Source organism: Megascapheus bottae, chromosome 27 (assembly GCF_031878675.1).
Source record: "Megascapheus bottae isolate mThoBot1 chromosome 27, mThoBot2.hap1, whole genome shotgun sequence".
Taxonomy (NCBI): domain Eukaryota; kingdom Metazoa; phylum Chordata; class Mammalia; order Rodentia; family Geomyidae; genus Megascapheus; species Megascapheus bottae.
The window spans coordinates 13485908-13511642 of record NC_143535.1 but is presented as its reverse complement, the minus strand read 5'-3'; the positions used below and the strand labels follow the sequence as shown (position 1 = coordinate 13511642).

The window sequence follows — 25735 nt, the reverse complement described above, 5'->3', positions numbered from 1 at the left end:
ACTTGAGCTCCTTTGCTCAAGGTCAGCTCTCTACCACTTGGAGTCACAGCTCCACACCCAGTTTTTGAGTGGTTAATTGGAGATAAGAATCTCATGGGGGGCCGGGAGTTTGGCCTAGTGGTTAAAGTGCTTGCCTAGCATGCACAAAGACCCGGGTTCGATTCCTTGGTACCACATACTTAGAAAAAGCCAGAAGTGGTGCTGAGGCTCAAGTGGTAGAGCTCTAGCCTTGAGAAAAGTCCAAGGACAGTGCTCAGGCCCTGAGCTTAAGCCCAGGACTGGCAAAAAAAAAAAAAAAGAATCTCATGGGTACTTCTATGCCCAGGCCGGCTTTGAACTGCAATCCACAGATCTCAGGCTCCTGAGTAGTTAGGATTACAAGCGTGTATGGCTTAAATGCTTTCTCCATTGCAGATCATTGTTGGTGATAACTGAACATATGATATAGTATTAAGTCTCTTGGGAAAAATATATTTATCTAAATAGTAAGTGTATTTTATTGTATCATAGAATTCAAAAGCAGGAAGTGGAGGAAAGTCACAGATTACTTGGGATAATCCTAAAGAATTAGAAGGCTATATCCAGAAACTTCAGAATGCTGCAGAAAGACTTGCCACTGAGAATAGAAAACTGAGAAAATGGCATACTACATTTTGTGAAAAGGTATGAGTAGTATTTTATAGAAAGTTATTAGTATGTAGTTTTTGAAAACCTTCCTATTTGGTAATTATTTGTCTTAAAGTTGCAGGAATTGTAATTACTGTTCACTTAGTTTTCTCCTATGTCAACAATTTGTGTATACATGGTCTAGTCTCAAAGTAGCTTTTAAATTTTAGAAATTTTCTTTCTAAAACCTTTTTTATTTTCCATGTATAATTCAGTTTCTTTGTGTTTAGTTGCTGAGTTTTTGTAGTCCTCTTAGTAATTCCTTATTTTTCACAATAGTTTCAGTGAACCCTGGTTAGTTATTTTGAGGGCTGTCAATTTGAGTTTATGTAGTATTTTCTTGTAATTTGTCAGGAATACTTCAGAAGTGATATTTTGCCTTTCTTAGTGCTTTGGTGAATTGTTGATATGCCATATAATTTAAGTGGTTCTCTGTCATTTGATTAAGGGTGTCTGAATAGGTACTTACTTTCTATAGCAGGTTTTGACATTACTGTGCTTTAACTTTGGAAGGTGGTTGTTCTTATGAACATTGATCTGCTTCGGCAGCAGCAACGCTGGAAAGATGGATTGCAAGAATTAAGAACTGGCTTAGCCAGTGTAGAAGCACAGGTGAGATTGTTTCACTTCATGTCTATATTTTCAAGTACAGTCTTTACAGAGGATATGAATTGGTAGCAAATTCATAAAACCTTACTGCTTAGTTCTTAAAAATCTTATGTAAATGACATGAAATAACAAGGAATTTACAATAACAATGTGAAAGTTTGTATGTCTTAAGAGTCCCAAATCCTTCAGAAACTGGCTAGTTTTTCTAACTTGGCACTGAAATGTTTGGTAATTCTTTCAGGTAATGGATTGCAAAGTTAAGGCAGAAGTACAATGATTGCAATAAACCTCATGTCATAGTTATTTCCTTTTCTTTTGGGGAATATTTCAGCCTGTTAACATTGTGATGTGAGCTGAGATACAGAGATGGCAGTGCACAGCCTGCTACCCAGTAGATGATGATCAGATCTTGGTTAGCCATTTGTACATATTTTTTGTCTCTTAGAATTTAAAAAAAAGTATAAGAATCAAATTGTAGTTGTCTGTAAGCAAAATATGTAAGCAATCCTAAGCTTTATATATATTTTTTTTGGGGGGGGGGGTCAGTCCTGAGCTTCAGCTCAGGGCCTGAGCACTGTCCTTGGACTTTCTCAAGGCTAGAGCTTTACCATTTGAGCCTCAGCACCACTTCCAGCTTTTTAGTCTGTATGTGGTACCAAGGAATCGAACCCAGGTCTTCATGCATGCTAGGCAAGCACTCTACCACTAGGCCAAACTCCAGATCCCTAAGCTTTATATTTTAAATTTGTAAATATCCAGTGAATTATTTGGCATAGAAAAGCAAGAGAAAAGCTGCACATAATGGTCATTTAAAAAGTTGATTTAAGAATTTTTAAACTGTTGTTTATTACTGCATTCTAAAATAATGCCTAAATAGGTATATGATTTTTCAAGTTTTAGATTTTTTTTTTTTGGTTGGTTGTGGAAATTGAACAATAGGCCTGGGTGTTGTCCCTAGGCATTTTAGCTCAAGGCTAAGCACTCTACCACTTCAGCCACAGCGTCACTTGTGGTTTCCTGGCAGTTAATTGGAGATAAAAGTCTCACCAACTTTTTGTGCCTGGGCTCACTTTGAATCTCAGTCCTCAGATCTCAGCCTCCTGAGTGCTAGGATTACACGTGTAAGCCACTGTACTTGACTTTCAATTATTCTTTCATGTACTATTTCTGAGCATTTAAATATTTTTGTATTTAATGTATCAAATGTAGTTCTAAATATGGTAATTAGCTGGGTGCTGGTCTCTTCTGTTAGTCTTTGTAGGTACCCAAGAGTTGAGATCTGAGAATCACAGTTGGAAGCCATCCCAAGTGGGAAAGTCAGTCTTATCTCCAGTTAACTACCAAAAAATCTGGATGTAGAGCTGCGACTCAGATAGTACAGTGCTAGCCTTGAGCAAAAAAGCTGAGAAATAGCACTCAGGCCCTGAATTCAAGCCCAAAAACTGTCACATAAAATAAAACTGGGACTGCATGTTTTTAGATATGCAAAATGGTCTTGTTTGTAAAGTATGTTTCATGATATGAAAGAGCTAAGTGAAAAATTTCTGCTTAATTATTATACCAAACGATGTGGCTGTTGCATACTAGGGATTCCAAGCAAGTGACATGCATGCGTGGAAGCAGCACTGGAATCACCAGCTGTACAAGGCCCTGGAACATCAGTATCAGATGGGCTTGGAGGCACTAAATGAGAACCTACCAGAAATTAATATAGACTTAACTTACAAGTAAGGTTCTTTTTTTACAATTAAAAAAATTTAATTGTCATGGTAATGTCCAGATGGGCTACAGTTACATATGTAAGGTGGTAAGTACATTTCTTCTCGGACATGGCTACCCTCTCCCATGTTTTTCTCCCAATTTCCCCCCCACCAAGTTGTAAAGTTAATTTCCAATATATTGTCTTATGAATCCCACTGTTACATTTTTAAAACCCAATTTTACTTCCAGTTTATAATTTTCTAACAGTTTATATTGTAAGTTAAAATACATATACAGTTGAACATAAAATTTAATCTATGTTTTATTTTCAGACAGGGACGGTTACAATTTAGGCCCCCTTTTGAAGAAATCCGAGCGAAATATTACAGAGAGATGAAGAGATTCATCGGCATTCCAAATCAGTTTAAGGGAGTGGGGGAGGCAGGAGAGGAGTCCATTTTTTCTGTCATGATTGACAGAAATGCAAGTGGATTTCTGACAATTTACAGCAAAGCAGAAGACTTGTTTAGGAGATTGTCAGCTGTTTTACACCAACATAAGGTATTCAACCTTTGAATTTAAAATTTCTTTTGATTGAATTAACATTAAATGTACAGAATAATTATTTTTTCTTTTGCCAGTCCTGGGCTTGAGCTCAGGACCTGAGCACTGTCCTTGGACTTTCTCAAAGCTAGAGCTCTACCACTTGAGCCTCAGCACCACTTCTGGCTTTTTTCTATGTATGTGGCACCGAAGAATCGAACCTGGGGTCTTCGTGCATGCTAGACAAGCACTCTACCACTAGGCCAAACTCCCGGCCCCCAGAATAAAAATTTTATATGGCATAAAATTAAAACACTAGAAACCAGAAAGCCAGACTTAGAGATTTTTAAAACAATTGGATTTATGCTGATAATGAAACATTTTAAAACCTAAATTATTTATTTATTTGGTTATGGAGCTTGAACTCTGGCCTGGGTGCTGTCCTTGAGCTCTTCAGCTCAAGGCTAGTACACTTTCATCCCTTGAGCCACAGTACCACTTATTTTATTCTTTCTTTTGTAAAGGTGAATAAAATATCTTTTGAATTGCTATATTTACTGGGAATGTGCCATAACTCTGTTGTGTCATTTTAGTTATTCTGAATATAGTATATTTTGAGATGAAATGCTGAAATGTTAATGAAATTTGGACTGATGTGAAGATAGTCACATCAGTATTAGGTGCTGCTGGCTCGTACCTTTAATATTAGCTACTCAGAAGGTTTGAGATTGAAGAATCTGTCTGAAGTCATCTCAGGTAGAAATACGAGAGACTCCCATCTCCAGTTAACTAAACAAAATCTGGGTTAGATGTATGGCTCAAGTGGAACATAAGCTGTGTGCAAGGAAGCCATATCAATAACTGATGTGTGTTCTATGGAATCTGTCATTGGGAAATTCTGAGAAATTTGTCATTGAAAAGTTGAGTACTTGGGAGAATGCCGTAGGATGTTTAACAAACCTGCATCATGAGGTCTTCTGCCCTGCTGGGATATCCACATTAATGTGTGTGGTCTGTCATTGATTTTGACATAATTAGGTGTATCTTACCAACCACATATAAACTTTAATCTCACTGTTCATTTTTATTGATACTGAGTGCTAAGGCTGAAAACTGGTCCAGTTGCTTAACTGGCTTTGCACTGCTTTTGAATTTTAGATTTGTATACTACTGGGTAATTCGAATACTGCCAGATTTATGCTTTACAGTGAGTTTTGTCTTTGCAGAGTCAGTCTGCTCTTTATATGTGTCTAATTTGGGAAGAAATCTAAATTAGTTTGACAAGTTTTAAAAGAACTTGTATTTGCTGAGATCTGAGGATGAAAGTTCAAAGCCAGCCTGGGCACAAAAGGACCTGAGACTCTTATCTCTAATTAACCTCTAGAAAATGAGAAGTGGGACTTGGCTCAAGGGTAGGACGGTGGCCTTGAACTGAAGAGCTCAGGGACAGCAGCCAGGCCGAGTTCAAGCCCCCCACAAAAAAAAGAACTTGCATTTGCTATATTTTCATATTAAATCATTTTCTTCTTTTGCTTCATGAATAACAACTATGTTTACTTAAATCCACATTACTTGCATACTTCACATATTCTCTTAATATCTGAATCCTAATCTTATAAATCTCGTTACTCTACTATTTTAACATGTTTTCTATTCTTTAAATAGGAATGGATTGTAATTGGACAAGTTGATATGGAAGTTTTGACAGAAAAGCATCTTTTTACTGTGCATGATTGGGAGAAGAATTTTAAGGCGCTGAAAATAAAAGGGAAAGAAGTAGAACGACTTCCAAGGTATTAGTGGTAAATGTAGTACTTAGGACCATACTCATTTTTCTTGGGAGCAGTGGAGTCAAATCAGCTTCTTCACTTCCATCATCTGAGCTGTGATATTTGAAGTGCCAGATGTGTAGGACATTTCAGAGAATGAAAGAACTTTCCAGAGGCTCTATTAGTTGGATAGAATACACTGAGGGAGGAGGCTTCAGGATGAGCAGGAACTAGGTGTTTCACCACCCAACTATGGTCAGGAGCTACTGATGAGAGCTGCTTATATGTTACCCATAGAAGAGTTCTCTGCTTTCTTTAAGAATGCCCTGGAAGCATACAACATAGTAAGACATCTAGATACTGATGAAAGGGGTATTTTATTTTTTTTTGTCAGTTGTGGGACTTGAACTCTAAGCCTGGGCGTTGTCCGTGAGCTCTTTAGCTCAAGGCTATTGCCCTATCCCTTGTGCCTTGGCGTGGTGGTTAATTGGACATAGAGTCTCATGTACTTTAGTGCCTAGGCTGGCTTTAAACTGCAATCCTCAGATCTCAGCATCCTGAGTAGCTAGGATTACAGGTGTGAGCCTCTGCGCCCAGCTGAGAGGGGTGTTTTATAATCTAGCATTTTTAAATATTTCCCTTCTGCTATTTAAAATTATGACCACCACTACTCTTGGCTGTAAGAGTCATGAAAAGGATTGAATAATAGTGCATATGTTATCTATAAAAGATAACCTCACTTGCTTAGTTATTTCTTTCAATGAATACTTGGAGAACCTTTGTAACATGAAAACCTTGTGCTGTAGCATATAAAGATGAAGAGAGGGCCTGAGATCAAGGTGTTCACTCTCTAGTAGTGCCATGTGGCTAGTATATTTAATGACGAAATCAGTCCACAGAAGGGTCAGTGGTTTCGCTGTTTTTGGGTAGCTTTAGCCAAATGCATGATCTCGGTGGTCATTTAAATTATGATTCTCTATTTTTTCCAGCTTTACAATAAATATTAGAGATAATGTTGATGGCTAAATGAGTAACCTGCATGTAAATTACTGGTACAGGGTAGGTTTTTTAAAAAGTGTTAGTTTTTAGTTGGTATTAATGGCAGATGAATAGTCTGTGTTCCACAGACAGATGTATTATATAAAATCATTCTAATGGGAATATCTCTTTCATGGTTGTGTCCATTGGCATTTTTCAGTACTGTCAAGGTGGACTGTTTAAATATTAATTGCAGCCCTGTGAAGACTGTGATAGATGATCTCATCCAGAAGCTGTTTGATATGCTTGTTCTCTCTTTGAAGAAGTCCATCCAGAGTAAAGACACTTTAATTTTCATTTCTACTCTTATTTTGTATGTAGTGGCTTTGCTTTTATGGTCATAAAGTAAGAATCACAAGGATGAACTAAGACTTAAAATTGAACTAGAAAATGCTATAAATTTTAATTATAAATTATAAATTATAAAGATATAAATTATAAAGATAAAATTTTGAGAAAGTAGAAGAATCCTATTCTTAACAGGTGTAAAGAGTGAAGACAATTTCCTTATTTGGAATCTGAACTCGTATAGTTTGTTGTTGGATATGGTATTGTAAAGTTTGCATGATTTTTGGCATAATGTATTTCTCAAAAGACTGAAGAAGCTTCTAACTTTTTGTAAAGTTCAGTAAGATTGGAGACTTTTTCAAGATTTAAGTACAATGTGAAACAACTAAAGTATTGTGGGAAGAAATCTTTTAATGCTCTTCTTGAAATTTTGTTGTATAAAAACAATTTAGGATTTGCTATATTGGCCCTCTTTATTGAGAAATTTTGTAATTTTTTTTGGTAATGATAATGTGTCTTTTTAAAAATTATTATTACTTACCAGATCATATACATGAAATTGATACGTTTGTTACTGAGGCAATGGAAAGCTTAACAGTTACACCCCAGTCTGTGGAAGAAATAGGCAATGCAAATTTACAGTATAGCAAGCTACAAGGTCGGAAGCCAGAGGTGAGGACTACAAGGAAGAGTTGTTATTGCTGTCTTATTGTGGGTGTCTAGATATTTTTGTGTAATTATGTAGAAGTACATTTTCTTCTATAAAGAGGTCTAGGCAATCTGATGATCTGGGCATCTTCTCTATAGACTTGATGCTGTCTTGGTATAATAGTAATGGTGAAGCTTATTCTTAGAAATATTTGTATTTTATGATGTAACACTAGAATTCTAACTTAGCATGCTATAGGATGACATTAAAACAACTGAAAAAAATATGAATATACACAATTGAAGAATTTATAATTGAAAATTAGTTATTTTCATATAAAATGCATTTTAGAAAAGCAAATCATGAAACAAAATGAATGAGGGATGGAGGTTTGGTTTAAGTGTTAGACTACTTAACTGCAAAGCACAAAAACCTTAACACCCAAGTACCACAAAAAGACATCTTAAAGGGACTGATAAAATAATTTTTTACATGTGTTTTTTTTTCAACCTTTAGATTTTGCCATTATTTCAAGAAGCTGAAGATAAAAACAGACTTCTACGAACTGTGGCAGGTGGAGGTTTAGAAACAATTAGTAATCTGAAAGCCAAATGGGATAAATTTGAGTTAATGATGGAAAGCCACCAACTTATGATTAAAGACCAGGTAAGAAAAGTTTAGGCATTAAAATGGAAACTTAATTTATTATCCTTTGATTATAGTCCAGGATTATGAAAACTTTAGGTTAGTATTGAAACTGACCTTTTTTGGTACATTTATAGTATTTTCATACATTGATGATTATTTCACTTGTTTGGTCATCAGTTTTTGCCATATATGTAATCTATTTCTAATTTTATGAATAAAGCGATTGTTAACTTCTTAGTTGATTTACTTAGTTTCTCAAGTTAGATTGCAAGTTAAAATGATGCTTGTACTCTATATATTTATCTGGAATCCAAGTTTCTTTGATTTAATTTCTCACATACTAGGTTACTGTCCCAGGTATTTTTCTACCTCATTCACTTGCAGCCTGCACACACTTGGTTGGCCTGAAATTAGTCTTAGGGCCCATGATTCATGGAGGACTGGGATATGACTTCTTTGATGTCTATCATCTGATAGAAAAGCCAGTGAATTTTGAATGTGTGTGTGTATGTATATTTGCATTGTCTTTGTTGATAGGTACATTTGGTGCTGATAACCACAAGAATGACCTACATATTTATAATGGAGTATTATTTCTTGTTATTGTACATTTGTTTGAATTTTGTCATTGAATTATTACACTTGAAACAGTAATTAAGGATATCCTTTGAATAGTTGGTGTTGATATATTTTAAATATTAGAAATAACAGTGTGAACATACAATGTAAATATATTCTGGAAAATTAGTTATAATCTTTTTTAATATTGTTTGTAGATTGAAGTGATGAAAAGAAATGTAAAATCGCATCTTCAGGTCTACTATGAAGAATTAGAAAAGTTTAAAGCTCGCTGGGATCAATTGAAGCCTGGTGATGATCTCATTGAAACTGGTCAACTTGATACTCTTGAGAAGAGTGCAAAGTTAATAAAGGAGAAGAAAATTGAGTTTGATTATCTTGAAGTCAGAAGGAAAAATCTGGTGTACGTTTTTTCTCTAAAAAGTGTTGATTTTGGCTGGGTGCTGATAGCTCACAGGTATGACACTAGCTACTTAGGGCTGTGACCTGAGGCTCTAGGTTAAAGCCATCCTGGTCAGTGAAACCCTTATCTCCGATCAGCTATTGAACCAAGTAGTAAAACACTAGGCTTGAGCAAAAAGTTTGGGATAGCACTCAGGACCTGAGTTCAAGCTCTAGAATGGGAGAAGAGATGAATGTATTTGAGCATCATGTACACACACACACACACACAGTGCTCTTTTTGAAAAACTTTACATGTGGTAGTAGTTTTTCATTACTTTTGTAAGTGAATAAGACAGTTTTATGCTACCTCCACTAATTATACCTGCAGAATTCAGTGAAATAAGTGATCCATTTTTCTTACCTGTTTCTGTAGTGATGACTGCCATCATTTTGGACTAGAAGAGCCCAATTTCTCTCTGGCATATACCATCTCTAAAGACATTGAGAGCTGTGCACAAACTTGGGGTCTTTATGAAGAATTTCAGCAAGAATTTCAGGAAATGGCCTGTGAAGACTGGATTACTTTTCGGTTTGCTTAAAAAATTATTTAGATTTTTATAACTTGGTAATTCTTTTTTTGAGATGTGTGATAAGCCTTAAGATATGTTTTATTATTTTCTAGGACTAAGACATATCTATTTGAGGAGTTTTTGATGAACTGGCATGATAGATTAAGGAAGATTGATGAACATTCAGTTATGACAGTGAAATTACAGTCAGAAGTTGACAGATACAAAGTATGATTGTTTTATTTACTTTAAAAACAATGTTTGGAGCTTTCATTTATCATTTTATGTATATTTTTCTTCTTGGTTAAACCATATTTTAATTTATGTATTTTTCAGTTAAGGTACTCCAAATATCAAAAATGTCAGAAAGAGAATAAATCATAGAATTTATATTTTTTATTGCCAATGGGAAAGAAGTTATAACTAAGACGTTATAGTAAAACTTAATGGTATTTGTAGGTAGTGAAAGCAAATCCTAAATTAACCAAAGAGATAATCTCACATGTTTTAAAACATGTTAAACTGCAAAGAGAAATTTTCTTGTATTTCTAACAATGTTTAATAAAAAATACTGCACAATTCTGTTTAAGAATGTATTTTCAAGTGTTAAGATATTGTAATTAAATTTTTGAGAGGTAATAATAAAAGTAAAAGTGTTTTTCAAGTATGTTCATATGTGTACATATGTGTTTTTTTCTTTTTAACAGATTGTAATTCCTATATTAAAGTACGTCAGAGGAGAACATCTTTCTCCAGATCACTGGCTAGACCTTTTCCGTCTTCTTGGTCTTCCTAGAGGGACTAGTCTAGAGAAATTACTGTTTGGTGATCTACTCAGAGTAGCTGATACAATTGTTGCCAAAGCTTCAGACCTTAAAGTAAGAACTCTGTTATAAAAATCCTATGCATTTGGCTATTATTCGCATAGAGTTATTCTTATCTTTTTCTTTTAAATAGCAAGTGAGATTTTTTTTCCTGTCTGGAACTGTGTCCCATTATTCCATTCTTTGTTTAGTAGTTTGAGCAGGGGTATAAAAACCCTCCTTAAAGAAAAAATATGAAACATCTTTAAAGGTAGTCAGCTTTAGTCAGAAATTTAACAAGTGCAAATTAATTCCATAAACTTGCTTAATTTATGCATGCCAAACTATTTTTGATGGTACAAATAAAGGATGGAGGATACAGAAATTAAGAGAGCTAAACCAGTAATGAGTTTACCAATCAAATCAATAAAGATCTTAGATAAAAAAACCTTTTTATAGTTCTCTAGTGCGCAGCAGAATTTATTAGTGAGCAACAGAATTTGTATGCTGTGTTCTACCCATTCACTATAAAATTATCAGAACTTTTGATGTCATAGTGCTACATTTTACTTCTAAAATGTAAACATCAAATAATTGTTAAATAGCTTTGATAATCCCGAGGAGTTATAAAAGTGATTAGCACCAGTGGCCCATGCCTGAATTTGTAGCTATTCAGGAAGCTTAAATCTGATCATATCAGTTTGAAGTCAGCCTGGCAGGAAAGTCTGAGACTCTTATCTCCAATTAACCACTAACTGGTAGAACACCAGCATTGAGTGAAAAAGCCAAGGGACAGTGCCCAGGCTCTTGAGTTTAAGCCCCAGTACCTACACACACACAATCACACAATCAAAACTGACTCCTGTTGGAGATAATTGTAGTTGATAATCACTTTTGGCATATCAGATACACCAAATATTTAAGATACCATAATATTTCTGTAGTTTAGCCTCCCAGATCTTGGCTTTTTGGTCTCAAAACTTTTAAGCCAGAGCAATTTTATGATAGATGCTTGAATGTACTATCTTACTTTCATAGAAATAAAAAGCATAAGATAGATGCTTATATATACTTTGGTTCTATGAGTTAGTCCTTGTAGATGCTTATATATACTTTGGTCATATGAACATTAGTCCTTGTATCTGGTATGATATGCCTAGATACAGTAGTCAGTTACTTTACTGAATGCCCTGTAAAGTATATCTACCTAATTTTTCTCTTGTGAAAAAGCCAGACAAAATATTTTTCTGTGTATATTTCTTGTAATTGATGTGTAATTTAAAAATGTGAATGTTTTGTATTAAACAGGACTTAAATAGCCGAGCACAAGGTGAAGTTACAATCAGAGAAGCTTTACGTGAACTTGACCTTTGGGGAGTTGGAGCAGTGTTTACGTTGATTGATTATGAAGATAGCCAGAGTCGAAATATCAAATTAATTAAAGACTGGAAAGATATTGTAAATCAGGTTGGAGATAATAGATGCCTTCTTCAGTCCTTAAAAGATTCTCCATATTATAAAGGATTTGAAGATAAAGTGTCAATTTGGGAAAGAAAACTTGCAGAGTTAGATGAGTACCTGCAGAATTTAAATCATATTCAGAGAAAGTGGGTATACTTGGAACCTATTTTTGGCCGTGGAGCATTGCCAAAAGAACAGACACGATTCAACAAAGTTGATGAAGATTTTAGGTCAGTATAACTACATAAAATGTGGGTATATGTGTGTTTTTAATTTATATTATGACATCTGCAATATAAACTAATTATATTTTCATTATTGCTGTCTTGTGTATTTAATCTTAAGTGTAAGGCTGTTTTCTCTTTCCGTTATTCTTGAACTATTTTGTTCTGACCTCTCTTTACTATTCTACTTTATGTACATATGTACATATATGCATGTGTATATACATGTATACATTTCCTAAAGTTGCCAGTTACTTTCCCTTTATGTATGCATCTATGCATATATGATTGTGGTTGTGCTTTTGTTGTGTTTCCTAGCAATAAATGATACCACCACCTAATGGCTAAATGCAGAATGTATTTGGTGTCTTCCACTCCCTCCATTTCCAAAACTGTTAGATTAGCAAACAGAGTTGGTTGATTGACAATCTAATGAATATTTTGGAAAAAGACACCTTTTATATGTCTACTTCTCTGATTCCACTCTAAAGTACTTTATCTTTGATATGGACTTCTACATTAACCTTCTGACCTGTTCTTTTTGAATTTTTTACTTGGTAACCATTATAGTTACATTCACTTATTACTCTAAGCAAAACTTTTAACCGTTCCCCATTGCTCCTTGTTCTTTTTGCTAGCTTCTTCTTGCCGTGTTCTTAGTTTCAGTTACTCTAGCCTTGAGTTTCTTCCCAAAATCTTAGGGAGAAATGGTCCAACTTCTACTTGTTCACTGTTGCTTCATATATTTTTGAACCTCATTTACTTCCTCAGAAAAGTCTTGTTACATTACTATCCTACTTGTCACTGTAAAAGCACTTTGTACTTTTACTTCTTGTCATTTGATAATTTTATTTAAATACATTGAGACATTATTTAATGGATTTTTCTGTCATTGGATCATTAGCTTTATGAGATAAGCTTTACTACATGTTTAATGAATGAAGATAATATATGATCATATAAATATAATGAGAATTATAATGAAAGTAGTTTTAACATAATTTATTGGAATCATAATAAATTGTTAAATGGTAATATTACCACTAGTTTATTTAAAAGCAGATGAATAAAACTAAGTGACATAGTCTCTCTTAAACCAAACTACTTTTGATATATATATAAAAATTTTTTATCTTGTAGATCGATAATGACTGACATTAAGAAAGACAATAGAGTCACAACGTTAACCACTCATGCAGGAATCAGAAATGCTCTCCTAACAATACTTGATCAGCTTCAACGATGTCAGAAATCATTAAATGAATTTTTGGAGGCATGTTACTTTTTCTCCCCTACAGTCCATACTTTTTTAAAATTATTTATTTATTTATTTATTATTGTAATTAATAAAAGGGTTACATGATATTTGCCAGATAGAAGGTGCATTAAATCACATACATTGATACCCTTTCACATGTGTTGGTACCCATTACCCTCCCCCCGCCCCCGGTCTTGGTTTTCCCCCCTTCCCTATCAAATTTCAAATAACCAAATACAAATAAATTCAATGTATCAGATGTACAGTCCATACTTTTAAAGTACCCAATACCTTAATTATTTGAAAAGAGAGTTTTTCGTTTTCTTTTTACTAGGAAAAACGTTCAGCATTTCCAAGATTCTATTTTATTGGTGATGATGACCTATTAGAAATCCTTGGCCAGTCTACCAACCCATCAGTGATTCAGTCTCACCTTAAGAAGCTGTTTGCTGGTAGGATTAAAAATTTCTTGAGTAGATATTTATTGCTTTTAAATACTTTCTAGGCAGAGTTAATTGCAGTATATACACTCAGAGAGCTTGTAGTTGGAGATGATCAGCTTACAGAGTAACAGTTTTTATGAGTGATAGGAATATATGGTGTTACATGAACTCAGTTTTGGGATATTATGCAAAAAAATGACATCTCAGGTATGGTCTGAAGGATATATAACTGTACAGGGAATAGGCTGTACGAAGGCTTGGAAGTAGAGGAGAGTGTGCCTTTTAATTATTGAGTATAAGATCTCAATCTAAGGATCGTGATTTGAAGCCAGCCTAGGCAGTAAAGTCTGAGAAACTTTTTCATTAGTTAACTATCAAAAATGCTGCACTGGCTGGGTGCTAGTGACTGAGGCCAGTAATCCTAGCTATTCAGGAGGCTGAGATCTGAGGATCACAGTTCAAAGCCAGCTGGACACAAAAGTCCGTGAGACTCTTGTCTCCAATTAACCTCTAGAAAACTGGAAGTGGCCCTGTGGCTCAAGGGGTAGAGCTAGTGTTGAGCTGAAGAGCTCAAGGACATTGCCCAGGCCCAGAGTTCAAGCCCTATGACCTATAAAAGCCACACTGGATCGATCTGTGGCTCAAGTGGTAGAGTGCCACAACTGGAAAAGCTAACAAAGAATGAGTGTGAGGCCCTGAGTTCAAGCTCTAGTACAGTCATCCAAACTCCACAAAATCTCAGTAAAGAAAGTGATGTTGTGATATTCAGTAAGTAAGTTTTGTTGACAGAGACCTGAGATAAGAAGGTAGAACTGGGGGATCCTTTGAATAAAGTTAAGTGATGGGAATGGGTGAGGTTACTTGGGATGGACATGTGTCTTAATGCTTTAATTTTAGTTGAATTCAGTTGGTAAATGGAATGAGTTTGTTAGGAAATGGTTATTTTTTTTCTCAAAATACTTAGTTTGGTGAACACTTGAATTTTTCATATTAACCTTGAGAAAGGAAAAGTACATCATCTTCACTCATAATCGAGGAACCGGTGAACTATTACACATAGACCAAGTCTGTTTCACTATCTGATGTTTTTCAATAATGTTTGATTAGAACATATTTATATCCGAGAGTTTAACCTATATTATTTATTGCTGCTTCTTTGAATTTATAGTTGAGGTAAAGACACAGAAATCAGATGACCCATAAAACCTAATCTAATTACTCTATAGATGTATTTCACTTACTGATTTACCAACTTCTATGCCTTTGAAGCTTAGATGCTTAGATCTGTGATTTGGGCTTTGGGAAGTGATAGACCTTCAAGTACTTTAGCTTTGTACTAGTCAGCTTTTCATGTAAAATGTAGTTCAATTTAGTAAATATGTTTATTTGTGCGTCAAAGTGAGATCATATGTTCAAGTTTTTTTTTTTTACTGAAAAACAATGTATTTTTTTCCATATATTTTTATTGTAATTAATAGAAGCGTTACATGATATTTACCAGAAAGAAGGTCATTAATTCACATACAGTATTTTTTTTTTTTGCTAATCCTGGTGGGTGCTTGAACTCAGGCCCTGAACACTGTTCCTGAGCTTTTCTCAAGGCTAGAGCTCTACCACTTGAGCCACAGCACCACTTTGGCTTTTTTTCTATGTGTGTGGTACCAAGGAATTGAACCCAGGGTTTTGTGCATGCTAGGTGAGAACTCTACCACTAGACCACACTCCTAGCCCCGATGCACAAATTTTTGAAGATCAAATTTTCAGACAAGTCTATGTACCCACCTCTTTGTCTCAAATCTAAATTCTTCCTATAATTTTTTTTTTTTGGCCAGTTCTGGGGCTTGAACTCAGGGCCTGTGCACTATCCTTGGACTTTCTCAAGGCTAGCACGCTAGCACTTGAGCAACAGCACCACTTCTGGCCTTTTCTGTGTATGTGATACCAAGGAATTGAACCCAGTTTTGTGTGTGCTATGCAAGCACTTTACCACTAGGCCATGCTCCCCTCCCTGTAATGATCTCTTTTATATTCCATCTACAAACATTTTATGCTAGTGTAAAACAAACAATTTACAGGTAGTACTGCTTTTATAGTTGAACAAATTTTGTTAAAAAAACACACAACTGTGTAACCAACACATAGGCTTGGAAGTTATCTCATGCTTCATGGCAGTCTGCTTCCATACTCTGTTTTTAGGTGAGCATAGATCTGAGTTTTATCACTATGGATTATTTCCTGTCATTTCTAGAGCGCATAAAACCTTGAAAACATCTCTTTTGATAGATACTCTAACCACACACAGTGTTTTTTTAAATAGTCATATGATTCTGTATTCTTTATAACCATTTTCCAGAAAGTCTTGGGCATGTAACCAACTAATCCATCAATAAGAAATACATTCTAGCTCAGTACATTCTTGGTAGTACTATAAAATATTATCTCTGGAAAATGACATGACAGGCAAGCATACACCTTGCTATAGCCAGATATTTACATAAGAAAAATAAAAATGTGTTCACAAAAGACTTTTATGAATGTTCTTAAGAGTTTTATTCATGTAATGAAAAACTTGAAGTAATCCAAAAGCCCAGTAGGTGAATGGATCAGTTGATCAGTAAGTGACTATCTAAATCGGTATGTGAATGGATAAATTGTAGCATAGTCTTAACATTGAAATACTATTCAGTAAATAAATGAAATACAGTTTGGGGGCATTAAAAATGAGCAAAATATGCCATACTTAAATAATGGGTATGGGAATGCATATTTACTGAGGACGAGGCTTGGTAATAGAGTACTTGGCTAGCATGAACAGGACCAGGTTTGAATCCCTAGCACACAACCCAACCTGCAAAACCAGAAAGATGAGCATTTTCCTTCTACAATCTTATTTAAATACTAGGAGAGATACCAAACATTTTATGATAAAAATTATAATTCTAATTCTACTATCACATAATATAATGTTATGGGATATACAACATGCATTGTGTGTTGTGTGTATATGTATGCGTCATATCCAGAAATTAATGATTTTGCATATGAATTGTTTCTTTTCTGTAACAGGTATTAACAGTGTGTGCTTTGATGAGGAATCAAAACATATAACTGCGATGAAGTCTTTAGAGGGAGAAGTTGTACCTTTTAAAAATAAAGTTCTTCTATCAAATAATGTAGAGGTAAACTATTAGGGAAAAAAAGAATTAGCCATATGAAATTTGTGTCAAAATAGTTCTTTGAAGTTGGTGAATCAAGGTGTTTTAAGAAACATATATTCACAAATGATATATTTCATTAGATTCAGAGTAGTAGTTTCGTTTGTGTGTTTTTGTCTTTTTGATGGTACACTGGGTACTTGAACTCTGGTCCTAAGCTCTGTTCCTTTCTCTTGCTCAAGACTGGTGCTCTACCACTTGGGCCACAGCTCCATTTCTGGCTTTTTGGTGGCTAATTGGAGATAAGAAACTCAGACTTTCCTGCTTTGATTGAACTAGCTTTCATCCCTCCTGAGTAGCTGAGGTTACAAGCTACTGGTGTCTGTCTCAGTGTTGTTGGTAATAAAAAGATATAATGAAATTATAATACCCTTTCTGCAGATGAAAGAATTTGGTCAGTGAGTTGCATATTTGTTTTGAGTTGTGCATATTGCTTTCTAATGTTATTTTTAGGCTTGGTTGAATGATTTGGCCTTGGAAATGAAACAGACTTTGAAACAGTTATTGAAAGAATGTGTTACTGCTGGACAAAGTTCACAAGGTGCAGTTGACCCATCTCTGTTCCCATCACAGGTAAGGGGCTTGTGTCAGAAATGCAGGCAGGCCTGGTATTGTAGAAAGATTCCTGACCTAGAGGAAAGGAGGCTTAAACAGCTGACATCTATGCTTTTCATCACTGTCAGAGTACTGAACTTCCGGGTCTCTGTTCCTTCAACTGTAAAAATGTGGAAGACAAACTGCAAGATAGTGAAGTTATCTTGTTTTTTAAAGTAATTTTTCTCTTTAATAGATACTGTGCTTGGCAGAGCAGATTAAGTTTACTGAAGATATAGAAAATGCCATCAAAGATCATAGTCTTCATCAGATTGAAACACAGCTGGTGAATAAATTAGAGTACTATACCAACGTTGACACCAATTCTGAGGATCCAGGCAATACTGGTATGGAAAAATCAGTCCCTTTTTTGCCAGCCTTGGGTTCTTTGAAAAAAAGATTTTTTTTTGGTATTGTTCTTAATTTGAAATATATCCACACATTTTGGCCATTACATTATAACTTGCATTAAGGATTATGTATTGTTTTATATTACGTGTAGAATGAATGGTATAAGTGGAATATAAAGTTAACTTCTCAAAGGCTTTTTTAACCTGTTTTTATTTTGTAGCTCTCTTCATATTACATCAGAAAATTCTGATAACTTCATGAAATTATATTTTTTTTCATCCATTATACAAATTTTAAATGACTAAAGAGGAAAAAGTACTAAGTTTATCCATATGTTTAGTATTTCTTTTTTTTCCCTCAACTCTTTGAGTAGTTTATTTTGACTGTCTAGGTGGGAGCTGAATCTAAGTCACAGAAGCTTGAGGTCCCTTCTCCTATCTTGCCTGATTCTTGGTGAATGCTCACAAAGCTGTCACTTGTCTATGTGAGCTAAAAAGAGTTGGGTTGGTATACTGTGAGACTTTGTTTTTTTTTTTAACATATTTTTATTGTAATTAATAGAAGGGTTACATTGTATTTGCCAGATAGAAGGTGCATTACTTAAAAAATATTGCTACCCCTTCTCATGTTTTTGTCCCCAGTTCCCTTCTCCTCCCCCATCTTGTTTTCCTCCCTCCCCCATCCTATATCAAATATGTTTAGTATTTATATTGCCATTTCTTCATTATTGATGTTCCAGCTTTCCTTCCATATATAGTACTAAGGTTTGAACTGAAGGTCTCATACTTATTAGTCAGGTGTTCTACCACTTGAGACATATTCCAATATTTCTACTGAAAATTTGACATCCTCATTTTTTCAGTTTGCTTGCTTATTTGGCTTGTGTGATTTATTTACTTTCTCTTCAACTGTACCACGAAATTGCTACTAAAGTCCTTCTTTATACTTCCATACATGAAGCATGTAAATTACAAGCTAATATTTCCTGTTTGCACAGAATCAGAAATTTTGGAGCTTAAGCTTAAAGCACTAATTCTTGACATTATTCATAATATTGATGTGGTGAAGCAGTTAAATCAAGTTCAAGTTCATACAACTGAAGACTGGGCTTGGAAAAAGCAAGTTCGATTCTATATGAAAAATGATCATACATGCTTTGTTCAAATGGTAGATTCTGAACTTCAGTACACTTATGAGTACCAGGTATGATTGTGGCAGAAATACCTAATGTTTCCACCTAGTGATTAAAGAAAATTTGCTATTAAAAGTTATTTTTATTACTGTTTGTATTACTGTCTTCAGTAATTAAAATTTGTCAGAATTTAAAAGGTATTAGGTAAGAAAAATAAAATATTCTGTTTATTAAAGTGCTAAAATAAGCCAGTGTTTTACTCAGTTCTCTATGATATACTTTTACCTTAAGAGGTATTTATATAGAATTTGGAATATATCTTTAATCAAAGAGAACTGAATATTTCCAATCTCAGTAGTACCAAAGTAGTTTATGCCCCTTCACACAAGACCCAGATACTGTGATTGTACTTAAAGTCAACAGGGTTGCTAAACACTTTGTACAGTAACAGGAATAATTAAAAAAGCCTAATTTATGTGATTTGTCCTTAAAAATACAACTGTGTCCTCTGCCTTTTTCTGTCACAGTGTATCAGTCATTTGATTATATTCAACAATTGGTAATATGTCAAGAGAATTGTCAGTTGGCTCTTAGAAAAATGAGATTTTTTTTGGTCAGTCCTAGGGCTTGAACTCAGGGCCTGAGCCCTGTTCTTGGGCTTTCCTCAAGGTTAGTGCTCTACCACTTGAGTTACAGCACCACTTCTATGTATTTGGTACCAAGGAAACCTGGGTCTTTGTGCACACTAGGCAAGCATTCTACCACTAGGCCAAACTCTGAGCCCTGAGGGATGGGTTTTGATCCTCGAATCTATATACTTAAATTGAGAGAAAAACCTGTAAATGACTGAGACAATCAGATTGTTTTCTCTATAGATAAGTAAAACTTTAAAACTTATTTGATAATTACTTTCTTTTGAAATTAAGAAATTACACAGTGAAGTTTCAGGAAAGTAATTTTTTGAGTTTTAAAATATGGAATTGAATTTCTTGTATAATGCACTTGTGGGTTTGTGTTGAAGCATATCTCTGTGCCATTACCAAGAAACTGAGAAACTGGAATAGTGACACTACCATACACATATGGTAACTGAGGATACTGTGAAATGCATGCCTGAGGAATCAATTATAATTTGTGCTTTAAAAAGTTTTTCAGGCCAGGAGTTTGGCCTAGTGGTAGAGTAGTTGCCTAGCATGCATGAAGACCTGGGTTTGATTCTTCCATACCACATACATAGATAAAAGCCAGAAATGATGCTGTGGCTCAAGTGGTAGAACTCTTATTGAAAAGCGTAAGGAAGTGCTCAAGTCCTGAGCCTAAGCCCAGGACTGGAAACACACACACACACACACACACACACACACACACACACACACACACACACACACACACACACACACACACACACACACACACACACACACACACACACACACACACACACACACACACACACACACACACACACACACACACACACACACACACACACACACACACACACACACACACACACACACACACACACACACACACACACACACACACACACACACACACACACGTTCCTTTCATTGAGAGAAAGTCTGGATTTACTTCTGTTAAAAGATTTTTGACCTATTATTTATGTTTAACTTTTCAGTTAGAATCTCCCCTGTATGGTATTGGTCCTTGTCAACAGAACAGGAGCATTAATGTCACATTTTTCCTGTAGGGTAATGCTCCTAAGCTGGTGTATACTCCACTCACAGACAAGTGCTATCTTACTCTGACCCAAGCCATGAAGATGGGACTTGGCGGAAATCCTTATGGACCAGCTGGAACAGGGAAAACTGAATCAGTAAAGGCATTAGGTGGACTTCTTGGAAGACAAGTTTTGGTTTTCAATTGTGATGAGGTAGCACACAAAATTGCCAAAATACATAATATATTCTGTAGAGTTAATATTATTTCTTATGAATTTGTATATGAAATATACTTTCATAATCTTTTATTTTTTATGGTCCTGAAGTTTGATCTCAGGGCTCTAGCCTTGAGATGGGATCTTGCTGCATAGCTCAGGCTGGTCTTCATCAATTGGTTCTCCTTTCTCCTGAGTGTTGATTAGGGGAGTATGCCATAGTGCTCAGTTTTAAAAATCATTCTACCTTTGAATCATTGAGGTCACGTTAAATCACTTAAATGTTTTTAGTAAGGGTAATACTGAAAAGGAAGTAAGCAAAATTCATTTCAAGTTACTGCTTTCAGTAACATACAAATCAGTGTGATTTATATTCTGTTTTAGGGATTAACTAGAAAATAATCTTAAATTGTGTAGTGTTGTTTTTTGTAGTACTGAGGATTGAACCCAGAGTGTTGTACATGTGATACAAGAGCTCTTATCACTGAGCCACATCTCCTGCCCTAGTGCCCTCCTCCCCCTGCAGTGTACTCAAGTGTATTAAGAATGCCATGTTTTCATTATAATCCCAGAGATCTGGTATAAGAATAATATGGATAATCATTTTTAAAATGATGACAAGAGTTCTTCATATCTTGAAACTGCCCCAAATTTGAAAAGGGTTGCTATTTAATTCCTTATTGAATCCCTTTCCCTTTGTCTCTTGAACTGATATCCTTATAGCTCTACCTCCTAAATGCAGAGTGCTGGGGTTACAGATGTGTGGGAACACATCTATCTTAATCCCTATTTTGAAATGAAAGAGGCATAGATGGGTAGAATGATTATCCATAAATGACATGAATGTTACTTGAATTGTAAAATAATATGAATTATTAAAGATTTTAATAATTTTATATTTTTAATTGCTTATAAGGGCATTGATGTGAAATCAATGGGTCGAATATTTGTTGGTTTGGTGAAGTGTGGAGCCTGGGGTTGTTTTGATGAATTCAACCGACTAGAAGAATCTGTCCTGTCAGCAGTGTCTATGCAAATCCAGACAATTCAAGATGCTTTGAAGAATCATAGAACTGTATGTGAACTCCTTGGCAAAGAGGTAAAAAAGCAACTTAATTGAATGAAGTTTAAAGACAAACTATTTGACAAGAGTTGGCTTTATGAGTATGACTTTTATGAGTATTTCTTCTGCAGTTTGTAATGTGACCAGTATGGTAAGCCATCTTATCTATTAAATAGCTCAGAGATTTCTTATTTCTGGCCCTATTTTCACTTTTAATCTTTATACTTTGAATATAAGTAAAATGTAAATGTATAATTCACATGTTATCTGTGTTGTCATGTACACATAGTACTTTAATGTATTATTTCTTAATTCTCCCTAAAATCTTGTTATGCATTGACTTTATGGATGAAGAAATCAAGATTTCTGGGACTTGAATCTGTATCTGACTAATTTTGAAAGCATGTGTTTTTAGTCACGATTCTAGATGGTGTTGGAGTAGGCACTTCTAAGTAACCACATACCTGTTCCTCACTGCTTCCTACTTTCACCATGAGAGATTGTAAATGTGGAAAAAACTATAAATGTGTATTTTTGTGAATACTGCAGAACACTAAAAATGAAAAGAACTGTGAAACAGTTCTGTTACCTAAAATAACATTTTCGCAGTCTTTTTTTTTTTAAGGGAGTAGCCCAAGAAAGATCACATTTACATTGTTAATACATTATTTGCATGGGAGTACTCTTGACAAGTAAGAATGACTTAAGTGAAAATTACCTCCCTACTATCAAAGTTTGCTGTGATCTATATTTTCTTTCTCTTAGTCATTTTTTTCTTTTTTTTGTTTTTTGTTTTTTGGTTTTTTTTTTATTGTAATTAGTAAAAGGGTTACATGATATTTGCCAGATAGAAGGTGCATTAATTCACATACATTGGTACCCTTTCACATGTCTTGGTACCCATTTCCCTTCCCCCCCCACACCCCCCACCCGTCTTGGTTTAGTCATTTTTTTCTTTTTCCCAAGGACCTTTTCCTGTTATTTTGTGCAATACCTCTAGTCTTCCTTCTAATCAAATTTATCATCTTTACAAATACTAAAACATAAATCTTTATTCATCTCCCCTTCTACTTCCTGATCTTTCTCTTTTCTTTGCTTAATAGACAGATTTTTGTTTCATTACTGTAGATGGTTCCTCTTAGTTTACATTGCATTTTAGCTTCTAATGTGTTAAATGCTCTTTGCAGGTGTTCTCATATTCTGTTCTTCCCTAATGTAACATTTATTGTACTATAGTTGACTTTGTTAATGCTCTGAAACGGCATAAATAATAGCTTTGGTTCAGAGTTAGTGAACTTAGTGAAGCACCTAGTGGAGGGAAGACTTCAGTAGACATATATTGAATGAATGAATACATAATCAAATTACTCTCAAACATTCCATCCTAAGCAACTGATTATGAAAGAAATCTATTATATAAAGTTGTGGAATCCTGTGGAGTTTATGTCCAGTAAGATTTTTAGCCCACTGGAAGTTACTTTTTGCTAAGATATAAGTTTTACTTCATATGAAATAAGATTCTTCTTGCAGTGTATACTTATAATTATAAAGCTTTATGCCTATATTTCAATTTAATATTCCAGGTAGAAATAAACTCTAATTCTGGAATTTTTATCACTATGAATCCTGCTGGCAAAGGTTATGGAGGACGACAAAAACTGCCTGATAATCTTAAGCAGCTGTTTAGGCCAGTAGCTATGTCTCGTCCAGACAATGAGCTTATTGCAGAAGTTATTCTTTATTCAGAAGGCTTTAAAGAGGCTAAAGTATTGGGAAGAAAATTGGTGGCTATTTTCAATCTTGCTAGGTGAGTGGTTGTCTTTTAAAAGTTTTCGTATTTTATGTTTACAATGATTATGACTATTAGTGACCATTTTCGCATTTTCCCATGATGTTATCATACTTAAGATGTGGATATAAATTTTTTTTCTTTGAATAATAAAAACATAAAAACTTTTAAATAAGTTACCAAAATTTTTACCAGCAAATTTATATTGGATTATTTTAGTTTAATGATTGGACTGACTACTTAAAGGGAGCTAAATCGTTAGAGAAAAACTTTCACAATTTCTTCTTTAAGTAATAGAAATTGACCTATCCCTTGTTGGGAAACCTGGAATGGTCTTATGTCATGCAGGAAGGCTTGGGTTGGATTCCTTGGTACCATATATACAGAAAAGGCCGGAAGTGGTACTCTTGTTCAAGTGCTAGAGCTCTAACCTCGAGAAAGCTGAAGGACAGTGGGTAGGCTCTGAGTTCAAGCCCCAGGACTGGCAAAAAAAAAAAAAAAAGATGTTAGGAATAATACATAATGACTATTATGTACTGATGAAGGTACTTGTCATCCAGTATCTTCATTGAGATAAGGAGCTCATTCAATATTGATTTATCTAGCTTCTTGATTGCTATCTGTCCTTAGCATCTTCTGTAATGATTATTGTATGTGATTCACACTCTTACAGGAATTCAATCTTTGTTTTCGTGTATTGATATTCATATTCTATAGTTCTTTGCATATACTGATAAGAGGGACTTGTTTACCATTTTAAGAGTCACATGTTTTTTTTTTATAATTTTTTGTTATTGTGATTAATAGAAGGGTTACATTATATTCACCAGGTAGAAGGTGCATAACTTCACAAACATTGATACCCTTTCTCATGACATGGTCCCCATTTCTCTCCCAAGCTCCCTCCGCTTATCTTGATTTCCCCCCTTCCCTATCCAATTTCAAATAACCAATTAAGCACATATAAAATGTATCAGATAACAAGGTGAAATATTGTAACAATATGAGAGAACCAAGGGATGGCAAAAGAGATGAGAGATAACATAGTACATTAAGGACAACAGTCACTCATTATATGGCTTTTGTTTCCTTATCCTGGAGGTCCTTACATTTAGTGTCGTACTATTTGGCCTGATTTCTCTAGATTTTGTTCTATTGTAAATCTCTGCTAGGAGAGCCCAGGGTTTCTAATGATTAGGACAAATAAGGGAAGACTATTGGGCCTATGTTCCTTTGAGTCTGGCTTACTTCACTTAATATGATTTTTTCTGTGCTGCTGTCAGAAAGAACAAGATTGCCCCATTTTTAAAGAAATGGAAAGACTTAGAGTCAAATGTTTTTACTACAAGGAACTTTTTTTTCCATATATTTTTTATTGTAATTAATAGAAGGGTTACATGGTATTTGCCAGATAGATGGTGCATTAATTCCCATACATTGATACCCTTTCACATGTCTTGGTCCCCATTTCCCTCCCCTCCACCCCTCCTCTTGTTTTCCCCCATTCCCTATCCAATTTCAAATAACCAAATACAAATATATCCGATATATCAGGTAACAAAGTGAGATAGTGTAACAATATGAGATAACCAAGGGACAGCAAAAGTGATGAGAGATAACATAGTACCTTAAGAACAATCATTCATTATATGGCTATGGTTACATCATATTTTAAATGACAAGTTTAACAAACAAGTGTTCAAGGAGGGAATCTCTAATTATAATCACTGGGACTAAGTATTTAGAACTTAGTCAAAATTAGGCTAAGGGTTTGTATGTCATAGAAACAGATTAATTTATGAAATAAAACATTGTCTATAGAGTCATAGGTTTTTATGTCTAGATATGTTTGTATTTCCATTACCATGTCCATAGCTTTGGGTATGCAGTTATTGAGTCCTCACTCTTGTACTCTTTGGATTTAACTACAGGGAACTTTTGACACCTCAGCAGCACTATGATTGGGGGTTGAGAGCTTTGAAGACAGTTCTGAGAGGAAGTGGAAATCTTCTTAGACAGTTGAAGAAAGCTGGCACTAAACAAAATGGTATGATTCACT

At 34.8% G+C, this 25735-nt stretch overlaps 1 protein-coding gene across 3 annotated transcripts in view; it reads left to right on the top strand.

The window, feature by feature from the left end:
- Positions 1 to 25735, top strand: part of Dync2h1 (dynein cytoplasmic 2 heavy chain 1) — a 159546-nt gene that overhangs the window by 17425 nt on the left and 116386 nt on the right. For 2 of the 3 annotated variants that reach the window (XM_090319607.1, XM_090319606.1), the window contains exons 14-36: positions 511 to 663; positions 1180 to 1278; positions 2863 to 3002; positions 3309 to 3537; positions 5185 to 5312; positions 6487 to 6602; positions 7159 to 7286; positions 7780 to 7929; positions 8688 to 8893; positions 9308 to 9463; positions 9557 to 9671; positions 10151 to 10321; positions 11555 to 11937; positions 13072 to 13204; positions 13524 to 13641; positions 16699 to 16811; positions 17301 to 17420; positions 17638 to 17788; positions 18790 to 18995; positions 20639 to 20821; positions 21741 to 21923; positions 23471 to 23694; positions 25608 to 25723. In XM_090319607.1, coding sequence (XP_090175733.1) covers positions 511 to 663; positions 1180 to 1278; positions 2863 to 3002; positions 3309 to 3537; positions 5185 to 5312; positions 6487 to 6602; positions 7159 to 7286; positions 7780 to 7929; positions 8688 to 8893; positions 9308 to 9463; positions 9557 to 9671; positions 10151 to 10321; positions 11555 to 11937; positions 13072 to 13204; positions 13524 to 13641; positions 16699 to 16811; positions 17301 to 17420; positions 17638 to 17788; positions 18790 to 18995; positions 20639 to 20821; positions 21741 to 21923; positions 23471 to 23694; positions 25608 to 25723 — 3721 coding nt within the window. Of the gene's footprint in view, positions 1 to 510; positions 664 to 1147; positions 1279 to 2862; positions 3003 to 3308; positions 3538 to 5184; positions 5313 to 6486; positions 6603 to 7158; positions 7287 to 7779; positions 7930 to 8687; positions 8894 to 9307; positions 9464 to 9556; positions 9672 to 10150; positions 10322 to 11554; positions 11938 to 13071; positions 13205 to 13523; positions 13642 to 16698; positions 16812 to 17300; positions 17421 to 17637; positions 17789 to 18789; positions 18996 to 20638; positions 20822 to 21740; positions 21924 to 23470; positions 23695 to 25607; positions 25724 to 25735 lie in introns of those variants that run through there. The other variant, XM_090319609.1, reaches the window with a different exon arrangement.